General features: G+C 43.2%; 1 protein-coding gene across 1 annotated transcript; it reads right to left on the reverse strand.

Moving 5' to 3' along the window:
* Window positions 1-349: 349 nt before the first annotated feature.
* Window positions 350-12735, reverse strand: LOC103482310 (myosin-6). Its single transcript, XM_008438402.3, has 39 exons — window positions 12654-12735; window positions 12532-12580; window positions 11607-11818; window positions 11338-11481; window positions 11090-11246; window positions 10977-11004; window positions 10764-10869; window positions 10587-10679; window positions 10363-10426; window positions 10063-10161; window positions 9876-9979; window positions 9655-9793; window positions 9426-9544; window positions 9187-9336; window positions 8938-9108; window positions 8461-8770; window positions 8306-8385; window positions 8015-8220; window positions 7286-7409; window positions 7057-7193; window positions 6721-6976; window positions 6399-6641; window positions 6134-6310; window positions 5906-6051; window positions 5740-5830; window positions 5268-5657; window positions 4337-4463; window positions 4121-4239; window positions 3836-4032; window positions 3576-3759; window positions 3325-3490; window positions 3117-3241; window positions 2716-3024; window positions 2413-2616; window positions 1522-1818; window positions 1316-1420; window positions 804-899; window positions 583-717; window positions 350-486 (listed from the first exon to the last, which is right to left on the reverse strand). The coding sequence occupies exons 3-39, from the start codon at window positions 11808-11810 to the stop codon at window positions 466-468; spliced, it is 5823 nt and encodes a 1940-aa protein (XP_008436624.1). The 5' UTR covers window positions 11811-11818; window positions 12532-12580; window positions 12654-12735; the 3' UTR covers window positions 350-465.
* Window positions 12736-13783: the final 1048 nt, after the last annotated feature.

The following is a 13783-nucleotide window of genomic DNA, read 5'->3' on the forward strand; positions in this document are numbered from 1 at the left end:
GAGCAAGGCCCAAGACGACTCAGAACCCCGATTCATTTGTTCTGTCCTCCTGTCTGAACCGAGCCGCCTGCAGTCGTCTTCCTACAGCTCATCCCCAGCTGCACACTCAGCTGCTCATGTCAGCAGCACATCAGAGCCGCATGCTGCGAGAAGCACAATTCTCAGAATCAAAGCCAAGGCTACTTCTTTTCTTTTTTTTCTTTTCTTTTTTTGTCAAAAAAAAAAAGAAGAAAAAAAACAATCAGCAGTTTTGTACTGGTAGTAAAGACATCCTGGTTTTTGCTAGATCTATTTTAAGTGTTGCTATAATCAGCTGATGGAGTAAAATTAAACCACTGAGACTGGTGGCGCAGGTGCATGCATAACTCGTTTATTCTTTATTCCTCTCATGTTGCATGGAGGATAAAGGACAACTTCAAGGCTACAACTAAACTACGGGCATGCAGAGGAGCCTTAGCAGTGGCTTCATTCTTCATCATGCGATTTCTGGAAGAAAAAAAAAATACAGACAGAAGACGTCATCCTTTTGCAAAATGATTTAGAGCAGCAAATGTTGAAACCTTGACACGTTCGTCTCCGCACCTTAGCTCCGGCGTCTCGGCTCTTCACTCGCAGCTTGTTGACTTGAGACTCTGCGATGTCGGCCCTCTCCTCCGCCTCCTCCAGCTCGTGCTGCAGCTTGCGCAGCTTGCTCAGGTTCACGTTGGACTGTTCCTCCTGGGGAAAAAAATTGGGATCAGCGCGGTTTTAACGCAACGCTGTTAACATACGAAGACAACCAAAACCGAAGCGTTCCAACTTACGGCCTCCTCCGCGCTCCGCTTGTAGGATTTCACTTTCATCTGAAGTTTATCCACCAGATCCTGCACACGAGCCAGGTTCTTTTTGTCCTCCTCCGTCTGTTCAATCAGCAGATTATGTTGCTTACTGAGCATGAACGCAAAATCTTAGTGTTTTTTGCTCTAATTTCTAGTGCAAATATCTTAGTACACTTTAAATACGACAAAACTGACTTACAAGTAACTGTTCAGCAAGATGTGGGAGCTTGTTTTAAGTCAGTAATTCCTTAATGTTGATGCAGAAGTTTTAGTTCCACTGGTAGATTATTTCACTTATAACAAGATATTTTTCCCATGTTACAAGTTAAATAACTTACCAGTGGAACCAGGACTTTTTTCATTGACATTAAGGAATTACTGACTTAAAACAAGCTCCCATGTCACTCTGAAAAGCTACTTTAAAGTTGGTTTTGTCTTAGTTAAAGCATATTATTTGTGGTAGAAACTAGTTTTTGCAGTGTGGCGGCGGGGTTGACCTGGTAGGTGAGCTCTTTGATGCGTCTCTCATACTTGCGGACCCCTTTGATAGAGTCACTGCTTTTTCTTTGTTCCATGTCGATCTCATTTTCCAGCTCTCTGACCTTAAAATGAAGGGGGAGAGGGGAACAAAAAGAGGTTGTGTTTATAAATGTAAAAGGTGCTGTAATTTCCAACAGCACTGTGACGGATGGGGACAGTTTACCCTGGCCTCCAGCTTCTGGACCTGCTTCTTTCCGCCCTTCATCGCTATTTGCTCCGCTTCGTCCAGGCGGTGCTGCAGGTCCTTGATGGTTTGCTCCATGTTTTTCTTCATGCGCTCCAAGTGGGCGCAGGTGTCCTGCTCCTTCTTCAGCTCCTCCGCCATCATGGCTGCATCGGTGATGGCCTTCTTGGCCTTCTCCTCTGCGTTTCTGCACTCCTGCACGGCCTCCTCCACCTCGTTCTGAATCTGAGCGATGTCTCCCTCCAGCTTCTTCTTCTGGTTGAGCAGGCTGGTGTTCTGGGAGATCAAGACAGAGCGTTAGCTCGCCAGTAGCACGTCTTCACTGACTGGTAACATAAAAAAATCGTTAAAACAGATTGAAACTGAACATTTACAAAAAAAATAAATAAAAACATTGCAAAGCCATACAGACAGGTAGTAGGGCTTTTTTTGTGTGTTTCAGATTTGAATTGTTTGGAGGTTGAGTAATCTCACATTGTGTTCCAAAGAATGAAGTGAAGAGTGTAGAGAAAATCAGTTCAGAAATGAAAATCTGAAATTTTGAATGCAGAAATAAAAATGCTGGAAAAAGAAGTAGCTCTTAAGTTTAGCAGCGAATCATGAGTCTTGAAGCAAATATCAACTTCAGTGTGATAAGCCAGCTTCGGTGCAGAGCTAGACTCCGGTCTACACAGGAGTGGGAGCGGCTCCATGTTCACTCAACATGCAAGTAAGCAACAGAAAACTTGTTCACTTGTCCAACTGCCCATAAACATTTTTTCAAGCTCTCATTATCCCTCGTGTGCTGTTCCACCCTAAAGGAGATGCCAAGTTGTGAAGCGTCCCTCATACCAACATGGGTATGGACTGGACATTTGCTTGCTGGTGTACCTGTGAGTGCAGCAGCTGAACTCTCTCGCTGACATCCAGCAGTTCCTGCTCCGCCAACTTGCGCCCTCTCTCGGTTTGCTCCACCAGAGACCTCAGCTCGTCGAGCTCCGCCTGCAGCAGGTTGTTGCGTCTCTCCACAATTGCGATGTTCTCCTTAAGGTCGTCGTTGGACCGGAGCGCATCGTCCAGCTGTAGCTGCGAGTCCTGTTACGACAAATAATACATAGATTCGGTTTAACTTCCATTGACAAGTGATGAGCCCGGAATGGAAAATGGAAGCGTCTGTGATGTTGGATCTGCGACCTTTAGGTGGGCATGGACTCCTTTGAGTTGCTTCTGAGCCTCTGCTGCCTGCCTGTTGGCCTGGCTCAGCTGGATCTCCATCTCGTTGAGATCTCCTTCCATCTTCTTCTTCAGCCTGAGAGCCTCGTTCCTGCTGCGAGTCTCCGCCTCCAGGGAGCCCTGCAGGGTGTCCACCGTCCTCTGCTGGTTCCTCTTGGCCTGCTCCATCTCCTCGTCCTTCTCGGCCAGCTTGCGCTCGATGTCCGCCTTCACCTGATTGAACTCTAGCTGCGTTCGGAGGATCTTACCCTCCTCGTGCTCAAGGGAACCCTGGCGCAAAAAAACAGGAAGCGGCTGGGTTTTCCCTCAAAGCATCAAAGGTCACAAAGGTGAATGTGTGACGTATCTGACATTTTAATCACCTCTGCTTCTTCCAGAGCTGTTTGTATCTCAGCTTTCTCCTGCTCCAGCTGCTTGCGGATCTTCTCCAGCTCATGGATACTCTTTCCTCCCTCACCAAGTTGCTCAGTCAGGTCAGAAATTTCCTCTGTTTTAGGCAGAATTATTCAGTTTTCTATCATTCAACCATGTCGTGTGTATTGTGAAACTTGAATAATGAGTTCTACGTACCTTGAAGGTTCTTGTTTTCGCGTTTCATGGTCTCCAGATGATCCAGAGACTCTTCGTAGGAGTTCTTGAGCTTGAACAGCTCAGTGCTGAGGGAACGCGCCTCTTTCTGAGAACTTTCCAGCTCCGTCTGAGACTCCTCGTACTTCTGCTTCCACTCAGCAAGGACCTGCGAGAATTTCACGTAACAAATTTTCTCAGCAAGCCTTCCTTTTCCCCCAAAAAGACTCTGCGTATCTGCAACTTGTCAGCACCTTGTCAAAGTTTCTTTGCTTCTTGTCCAAAGCTGCAGCAGCCGCATTAGATCTCTCCACATCCACCATGAGATCCTCGATTTCCCCTTGAAGCCTGTGTTTGGTTTTCTCCAGGGAGGAGCATTTAGCGTTTGCAGCTTCAGCAGCTTCCTCAGCATCCTGCAAGCGTTGAGCTAGCTTCTTCCTAAAGGCAAAAACATAATGAAGCAATCATGGCGCAGGCAAAACAAAAGAGAAGGGAATTGTTCTGAAGTCCTTACTTTGCTTCTTCCAGCTCCTCGGTTCTTTGGATGGCATCGGTTTCGTACTTGGTTCTCCACTGAGCCACCTCGGAGTTGGCCTTGGACAAGCTGCGTTGGAACTCGGCTTTGGCCTCCTGCTCCTCCTCAAACTGCTCTCTCAACAGATCGCAGTCATGGCGAGCAGACTGCACTGCATGGGCAAGTGCATTCTTGGCCTTTAAGAAATTGGAATAAAATTGAGTTGTCTCGCTGGGAGAGATTTTTTTTGCAATAAAAGCAGAACTTCTTGAAACCGTAGCCTACCTTCACCTCCTCTTCCAGCTGTCTCTTGAGGTCTTCAACCTGCTGAGTGTAGGACAGCTTCCCTCGGGTCAGCTGCGAGACCAAAGAGTCCTTTTCCTCCATCTGCCGCAGAAGCTCCCCTGTAAAACAAAGGCTCGGTCCGCAGATTGTCCTGTGGTTTTTTGATGTCATAAAATAAAATAATGATTCTATTTCAGCATGAGTGTATTTTGTTACCATTTTCAGTTTGTAGCTTTGCTTTTTGCATGGTGAAATCATTAATGGAGCGTTGGGCCTCCTCTGACTTTGTTCTGTACTCAGACACCTGGTCCTCCAGGGTACGGCACATTTTCTCCAGGTTGGTCTAAAGAAAAAAAATAACAAGGTGTCAAATTTAGCATGTTTGAAGAAAACTTGCAACCGATTGATTTCCATGTTTACTAGGTTGTAACAAAATCTAATCTTACAAGATGTTGAGGTAATTGAAACATCACAATATTTCTTGTTGAGGAGACTGCTATATATGGTTCTGCCTGATGAAGTTGTAACATTAGATGCCCCAGCTTCTCTTAAATCATCTGTTTGGCAGCAATTTGGATTAGGTACACTCTTAATATTTATACTTTTGAGAGGGAGGGGGGCTTTTTGTGTTGTCATGAGTAATATAAACATGGTGGTAATGACTGTTAGCTTAGTATATGTGAGTTTTCTTCAAAATGTCAGCAGGCACTAAACCAAAGACTACTTTCACTAAAGATGCAAAAATATTCAATATAAAAAGTATATACCGTTAAGCTTCTGACCCATATCTCTGTAAAGTAGCATAAACATGCAATTTAGTAAAGATGTATAGAAATATTGTGTTGCAGGCTTGAAGCCACAGTATGTGTATGCACAACGTGGAACTAGCTAACCCAATACAAATCACATTGGGGAATCTAGTAGACTAGAAAGCCTAGACCCGTTTCTTCATGTGAAGGTTCTTTAGTTTTTCCTAGAACAATGTCTTTTCCAAAGAATTTCTAAATCACCAACACTGAAATTGAGGTGTTTCTATCACTTTTACGCACACATGTGCACATTTATTTTATTACAAACTAATAAAATAAATGTTTGCTTACATCTGCAAAGGATGTAAGCAGTCTTATTTTTTCTAGGAGTGTCTTACTTTCACTTTGGCGATTTGCTCCATGTTGGAGATCACATCGTCCAGCTCCAGCTTGAGCTCGCTCTTCTCCTTCTCCAGCTTCTGCTTGACCCTCTGCAGGTTGTCGATTTGCTCTCCCAGGTCGGCCACACTGTCGGCGCTCTTCTTCCTCAGCGCTGCCGTGGTGGCTTCGTGCTGCAGGGTGGCCTCTTCGAGGTCTCTGCGCATCTTCTGAAACTCAGCCTCCCTCTTCTTGTTCAGCTCGATCTGGACTGCGGTGGCTCCTCCGGCCTCCTCCAGCCTCTCACTGATCTCCTCCAGCTCCCTGGCCAAGTCAGCTCTTTGCTTCTCCACTTTGGCCCGGGCAGCCCTTTCGGCCTCCAGCTCCTCCTCGAGCTCTTCAATTCGGGCCTTGATGGAAGTCGCCCGACATTGTTAGAGGCACGGCTAATAAAGAGAAAATGAAGCATAAGATGTCTGCTGACGCATTTACCTGCAACTCCTTCAGTTTTTTCTGAAGCTGAGCACCCATCGCCTGCTCGTCCTCAATCTTACCGAGTTGCTGGCTGATTTCAAAGTCTTTCCTGCATTGAAAGGCACAAACCTGTCACTTTAGACAACTGTCATTAAAATCACATCTGTTGATTTGTAAATTTTACTTTTTAAGCTTCTCCTCTAGCTGCTGTTTGTCGTTCTCCAGGTCCATCACATTTTCTTGGGTCAACTTCAAGTCCCCTTCCAGCTTCCTCTTGGCTCTTTCCAGATCCATTCTTATTTTCTTCTCCTGCTCCAGTGATCCTTCAAGCTGAAGCAGTATTCCAAACAATTAGCTCAGCAGTTTGTCTCTAGTCCATCCAAGGTACTTCTCTCTTAATGCGAGCACTCACGTCATCGACTTGCTGTTCCAGTTTGACTTTGGCCTTGGTCAGAGAGTTGACTTTGTCCTCCTCACTCTGCAGGTCATCCAGCGTCTGCTGATGAGCCTCCTGAAGAGCTTTCTTTTCCTTGGTCAACTTGGCAATGATTTCATCCAACGCTGCCATCTCTTCTGTCAGGTTTTTCACCTTATAGGAAGCAAACAACATGCTAGCATGAAGAAGGGAATTATTCCCAAAACCAAGAATTTGACCAGCCAGTTAACATGAAGTACACCTTGTTCTCAGTGGCGTGCTTTTCCTTTTCCACTTTAGCCAAAGTCAGCTCCAGATCGTCGATGTCTTTCTTGAGCTCTGAACATTCGTCCTCAAGCTTCCTCTTTTTGGCAGTCAGCTCTGCATTCATTTCCTCCTCGTCCTCCAGCCTCTCTGTCAGCTCTTTCGCTTTGGCCTCCAGTTGGATTTTGCTCTTGATCAAACCTTCACAACGCTCCTCGGCATCTGCAAGATTGTCTTGCTCCTACACAGAGGGAATTAAGCTTATATTTTACAGTGGCTCTATGCAACTGTTAAAAAGTAAAATAAGGTACTCAGCCCACAGATTGAAATTGGAGCTGTAAATCATTCTTCTCTTGGAGAAGGGTGACCATCTTTTCCTCAAGCTCTTTCTTGCGGGCTTCGGATTTGGCGTAGGCCTCCTTGAGCTTGGTAAACTCCTCTTTCATGTTTGCCATCTCCTTCTCGGTCTCAGCTGATTTAAGCAAAGGCTTGATCTTGAAGAACATCTTCATCCAGGGCCAATTCTTCACACCCATGAAGGCACGGATATTCCACTGGATCACCAGCAAGGCTTCCCTGTGGAGAAAATCAGGATGTTTGAGTTTTTTTGTCAGAATTATGTTTTTTTGTGGTGAAAATAAGCAGTGAACTCCAACCTGCGTTCAACAATTTTCTGGAACTCAATCCTGGCAAGCAGTCCTCTGGATCTCGCCTGAAACCCAGTGATGATGAGAGCTAGACGGTCATCTCTCATCTCTTCCAGTACACCCAGCAAGCCAGCTTTGAAGAACACCTGATAGTGACAGATTTTTTATTTTTTTTGTCAAAGGACAGGAAATGTTTTTCTCAATCTGCTCTTAATGGTTTTTAATATACAGAACCAACCTTTGTGTGTCCAAGCTTGTACTGCTCATGATCGATATCCAAAGACCCCAAAAGTTTCTCAGCTGCTTTTTTATTGTCAATGAACTGCCCTTCAGGGATGGCACTCGGGTTCAAGATGCGATATCTGAAACGGCGCAACTTTTGGAGGTAAATATGAACATTTCTAAATGAAAACATAAGCTGAGAAAGTATAAAGTTCTCAGGAGTGTTGGCATATTTGTCTTATTAAAGTCATAGTCTAATTACATATACCCCTTTTTTTTGCTTTACCCAATCGAAGTAAAAAAAGCTTACCTCAGCATTTGGCATGCTGAGGTAAGTAAAGCTGTGTGGGTAATGCAAGCATGACAATAAGACATACTTTATCAGGTTATTGCTACAACGTTTGCAAATTGTTCATGTAATTTTGTAGCATCAAATATGACATGTTTAGATTTTTCTCAGTCATATAACCTATTGTTTGATGTAGGCATTACTGTCAAAGGTGCACCATCTGTCTAGATGTGCCCTTTAGTGACTTTATTTCCAATGGTCAAATCACTGCGAGAAACCAACTTCAGGCAACCCAAGAGAAGCATCCTCAACATTGCTGTAGAGAAAGTACCAACAATGACAACTTCTGACCTCAACCATCAAACTTGACAACTTCAACAAATTAGGTGTCATGCTTTGGAACATCATTTACACCCAATTGGAAAGGATCTTACAAATAACATGAGCTTTACTTGCCTTTGCTTGAAATCGCCGTACTGAATCCTGTTAGGGAATCCCTTTCTGCAGATTCTGATTCCTTCCAGCACACCGTTACAGCGCAGCTGGTGCATGACCAGAGGGTTTTCCATAGCCCCGGGAGTCTTGGTCTCATTGGGAATGATGCAGCGAACAAAATGAGGGTGAGTTGACCTTAGGTTGGTCATTAGTTTGTTCAGATTTTCCTGTTGATGCAAGTACAGCATAAATTAGATATTGGATGCAGTATACCTAGCTTTGGAAATGCCTAAAACGTGATATGTACTCTACCCTGTGCAAAGCAGACACAGTCTGGAAGGAAGAACCTTTCTTCTTTCCTCCCTTCCCCCCTTTGCCTCCTGCATCTTGGGCTGTATGAAAATTATAGACGTTTAAGTTTAAAATTACTGCTTAAATTCAATGGAAGTAATGGACAGAGGCCTCACCTGAATCAGCGCCAGCATACCCAGCAAATAGCATAGATAGTAACTTCAGGTTAGACTTCTGATAGAGTCCGACCACAGTCTCATTCAGTGGATCTTTATTCTTCACCAGCCAGTTGCCGATGTTGTAATCAACAGTACCAGCATAGTGAATCAAAGAGAAATGAGCTTCTGGTTTCCCTTTAACGACTCTGGGCTTTTGGAAGTTGGGGCTTTTACCCAGATGGTTGTCATACAGTTTGGCCTTAAATGTCAAGTCACTGGCTTTTGGGAACATACACTCCTCTTCAAGGATAGACATGATGCCCATCGGCTGTTAGGGTAGATGCACAAAAGATTAAACATCATACACTCTGCAAGTTTAACATCCTTTAATGTCTGTGCACAAGAAAGAAATGACAGCATGAACACAAACATGTGATCTGAGACTAAATCCTCAGATGACACCTTGTATGCTCTTAGACTGGATGATGTACAAACCTTTTCAATGAGTTCAATGCAGGCTGCCAAGTCCATACCAAAGTCAATGAACTCCCACACAATGCCCTCTTTCTTGTACTCCTCTTGCTCCAACACAAACATGTGGTGGTTGAAAAACTGCTGCAGCTTCTCATTGGTGTAGTTGATGCACAGTTGCTCAAAGGTGTTGAACTAGAAACCATATAAGCAAATGCAGAGTGAGATCTTGACTCCTACAGATCGGCTGCCCATGAAGCCACAAACTCTCACATCAAAAATCTCAAATCCAGCAATGTCCAACACCCCGATGAAGTACTGCCGAGGCTGTTTGGTATCCAGGGACTGGTTGATTCTCACCACCATCCACAGGAACATTTTCTCATACACTGACTTTGCCAGAGCACCAATAGAGTAGTACACCTAAAAATGGGATGGACGCAAACTGATTTAAATGTGATATTTATCAATTCTGCTGATACACACACAAAATATAGATGCGTTTTGGTTACCTGCTGCACATTTTGGCCCTTGGTGACCCACTCGTTGCCTACTTTAACTCTTGGGTGACAGAGCCCTTTGATGAGGTCAGCAGAGTTCAGGCCCATAAGATATGCCACTTTGTCCACATCTAAAATTGGTTATTGTGTCAGATTATTGCTATTATTGCAATGGGATCAGAGAATGTTTCTGTAGTTACTATGATGTCAAAGTGTACAAACAGACGCCGTCATTGCCTACCCTCTGTGCCGTCGGGCTCTGCTTGTTCTTCCCTCTGCTTCTGCTTGAACTTCATATTTCCATAATGCATAATAGCTCCAGTCAACTTGTAGATGCCATTCTTTTCCTCTTGGGTGAATCCCAGGACGTCAAAAGCTTCCTATTACCAAATAAAATTTAATTTGATTTAGTTTGGAAACTATGTGCAGGGGGATTTTGGCCAACAGACTGCATTTACTTACATCAGTAGCAATTAGCTCATCTGCATCGTTGATGGAGGTTACGGTTGTTTCTCCTTGAGAGATGTACGCATAGTCATAGGGGTTGTTGGTGATCAACAGCATTTCTGTTAAAGGAATGAAAAGGTTCAGTTATAAAGACTGAGGTGTTTTATAAGACTTGTATACTCTTTGTTTGCCGTGTGCTCACCAAGCAGCTCTGGCTTCCTTTGGGACAGAATCTGATAGAAGATGTGATAGTCTCTCTCAGCTTTGAGCTGATAAGTGACACGAGATTTTTCCAACAGATCTAAAAAAAAAGAAATATGTTATGATTACATTTAGGGTGTCCACAAGAGATCAAGCTAAACTTTAGTCAATAGCTTTGTATTCTTATGAATGTAAACCTGAAGGTAGTCATTAACTTTCACAACAGTGACGTGGTTTTACTAGAAATCATTCAAGAAATGATGGAAAAATGTTGGACAGCTTTTTATCAAAGCAGACTCACATGTCTCAATGTCAGCTGAGGCCAATTTTCCACTCACCCCAAAGTGAATTCGAATGAATTTACCCTGTAAAATATGATAGCACACACGCACGCCCCCCCCCCACACACACACACACGCACACACACAACTCATGATACTCTGTCATTTCTTCAACTTGATGTTTAACTCTGCAGGATCTCCAAATGCAGCAACAAAAAAATAGGAAGTGAGGAAATGTTCATACAAATCTGGAAGAGTTGTCATTTCGGATGGTCTTGGCATTTCCAAAAGCCTCCAGAGCAGGATTGGCCTGGATGATTTGATCCTCCAGGGTTCCCTGTGTGGAAGTATGAGGTTTAATCATGGTAGCCGTAGATTTAAATTTTTTCATTCCCTATAACATTGAAGGAATAATATCAACCTTTTTCTCCTGATTTGGATCTTTCTTTCCAGCGACAGCCGCAATGCTGGCAAAGTACTGGATGACCCTTTTGGTGTTTACAGTCTTTCCTGCACCAGATTCTCCACTGGGAGAAAAAAAACATATATTTTAAATAATAAATATAATGTAAAGATTAAAGAAATCAGCTTGAAAATATAATCAAAGCAGCTTTGAGTACCATGTACAACTTACGTGATGAGGATTGACTGGTTTTCTCTGTCTACGATATCAAACAAGATCTGTGTTAGTCCTCTTGTCTTTAATATCTGGATAATTTCTGACATTCTTTTCTAGCTGGAACTCACCCGACAACATGTATTGGTAGGCGTTGTCAGAGATGGAGTAGATGTGAGGAGGAGCTTCACTCCTCTTCTTTCCTCTGTAGGCGTTAACCACCGATTTATCGTACACCGGCAGCCACTTGTAGGGGTTGACGGTCACGCAGAAGAGCCCTGAGTAGGTCTGACGCCAGAGACAGACAGCAAACATATGACTTACTGGGAACGTAAAGTTGGAAAGAAGCAGCTTTGTGATTTTTGTAGCGATTGCTCACATAGATCATCCATGCCGCGTAACGCTCTTTGAGGTTAAACAACACCGCGGGCTCATGAAGGAAGGTGAACATGGCCATGTCTTCGATTTTATCGAACTTTGGCGGGTTCTGGGGGTGGACATCTACCTCCTTAACCGTAACAGTCTGTAAGACATTCATCACAGCAAACATTTAAAATTCATTTAAGATCCACTAAAAGTTGTTGGGGTTTTTGTTTTTAACCACAACCATTTCTCCAGGTTATAAATGTACATTTGCGCCCTGCTTACCTTTCCGGTTTCAGTTTCAACGGTGACTTTGTCCCCATCTCTGCTGGTAACTGTAGCTTTAACGTACTCCACTTCGGGATCGGGCACGAAACAGGCCTTCTTCATGTCAAAAGGTCGTGTTTGGGCCTCCAGTCGCTCTTTGTCGGATTTTCTCAGGAAGGACGCTGCTGGCCCAAACTCCGCCATTAAGGCGTCGCCTGACATCTTGAAAGCTGTGGAAAGTTGGGGTTTGATTTCAAAAGATTTAGGCAGTGGATCACTTTTACTCTCTAAAGAATCCAAAGAAGTCCTGAACCTAAATAAAACGAAACTAGAAATTTGTTAAAAGTCAGCTGAAAATCGTCAAAGACTCCAAGAAGAGTTCTCAACTACAATCTTCTTTTCTTCTTTAAAAAAAATTCAAAATGATAGGACATAAAGATGTGAAGACTATTTACCAGGAAAAAACTATTGCAACACAGAACTGCAAAGAAATTAAATGCAAATTTCAAAAGCAACCTTCCCTAAATTACTAGTTATTTGGTAGACTGATTGATTGATTATTCAGCTGATTGGTTACTTAATCGGTTCATCATTTACTCACTGTGTGTGATCAACTCTCACTGCTCTTATTGCATCAACAAGTCACACTTGCTAATTTAATTAATTTCACATATTCAGTGTTTATTTGACCATTTTCTTTACTCATGATCTTCAATTCTCCAATGTTTCTTTAGCAGCGCTATTGGTTATTGTTGATTATTAATATTAGTAGCGCTGTTTTTATTGTCTTTCCCTTGTTTACGGCTGATATAAAACTACATTATTATTATTATTATTATTATTATTATTATATGTGAAATATAGACTGCTACACCAAAAACTAGACAGGTAAATTACCCTAAAGTCATTTATTTTCTATTGGGGAACTTATGACGTTCTTTACCTGTTTGATGCTCCTCTTCTCTTTAGCTGACTTGTTCTGCTGGATGAGTCTTTAAAAGGTGAAATGTTACATCAGATTTTGAGTCACTGACAGGAATAGTGATGAAATAATGGCGTACTGACCGGCAGGTGTGCTGTTTCTGTCCTTTGCTGCTGCTGCCTCTTTGGATCTCCTCTTTTTATACAACCAGTAGGCAGTGCTTTGCTGAAGCAGCTTCCCCCCTACAAGGACAGAGCAAGAGCACAAAAGGGAACATCTGCATTTAGAAATAAAAAGGTGTGGACAGTCATAGCTGCCATGTTTCTATTGGCTATTGCACATAAAGACTGTCAGAAGGTTCTAAATCAGAACCTATTTCAGTTCTGACCTTCTTGAAAGATGGAAGACAAAAAAAATACTGAAATTACAGAAAAGATTCCTGCCGAACACTGAAGGTTGAGTGGAATTTACGACACAAATGTTCAGGAATTTTTTGTCTAAAATGTGCAAAATATTGTTTTTTGCTGTTATAAATTCTTTTGGCGATTAACTCAATAAACATTTGTTTGTAAGGGGGAAAAGTGCAGAAAAAGCCATGGTGATACTTTCGTACAGTTTTGCCAAAGCAGAAAAAGAACCTTTCACCCACACTACAATAAGGTTGAACATCACACTGTCAGAGTCCCTATTGTCAGAGGATTCAACTGTCCTGGAGGACAAAGATAACCTTGTGAATACTTTGGCTTGGATTCTTTCTCGGAGACCTTTCTTGCCTCCCTCTGGACTTCAGTGTGCCCTCCTCTGTCTGCAATAAAAGGTTGGGTGGGACAGCTGCCTGCTCGCAAAGCTCTCCGTACCGTGCTGGAAATAAATCCATTCACCTCAGACGGGATATCCACCACCTTCCCAGTGAACTCTGTATCATTAGCAGCAGGATCAATGCTGATAATAAGCGTCACGTTAGCAGAAGGCATCTTTAAGTCGGGTGTTTATTGAGTCGACCACCTTAAGACCCCCTGAAGAAGCACACGAGACATTGTGACACCAAGGATTTCACACGCTGGGAGTTCAGCAACCTCATGGGTCTCGTTAATTGTCCGTCTGCTCCTCGTGCCGCACTCCTCAGCACACCGAGGCTCTCATTCTCAGCTGTCTTTTGTCCCTTTCACGGGTTTCAACAACTAGCTTTTCGAGGCTCTTCAGTTCTTCTGTATGCAGTCTGTATGCATACTTCAAACCAATGAACAATTAGGGCCAATTAAGTGTTGTTTGG

The sequence above is a fragment of the Poecilia reticulata genome, chromosome 20 (genome assembly GCF_904066995.2).
Source record: "Poecilia reticulata chromosome 20, P_reticulata-male-v2, whole genome shotgun sequence".
NCBI classification, from domain to species: domain Eukaryota; kingdom Metazoa; phylum Chordata; class Actinopteri; order Cyprinodontiformes; family Poeciliidae; genus Poecilia; species Poecilia reticulata.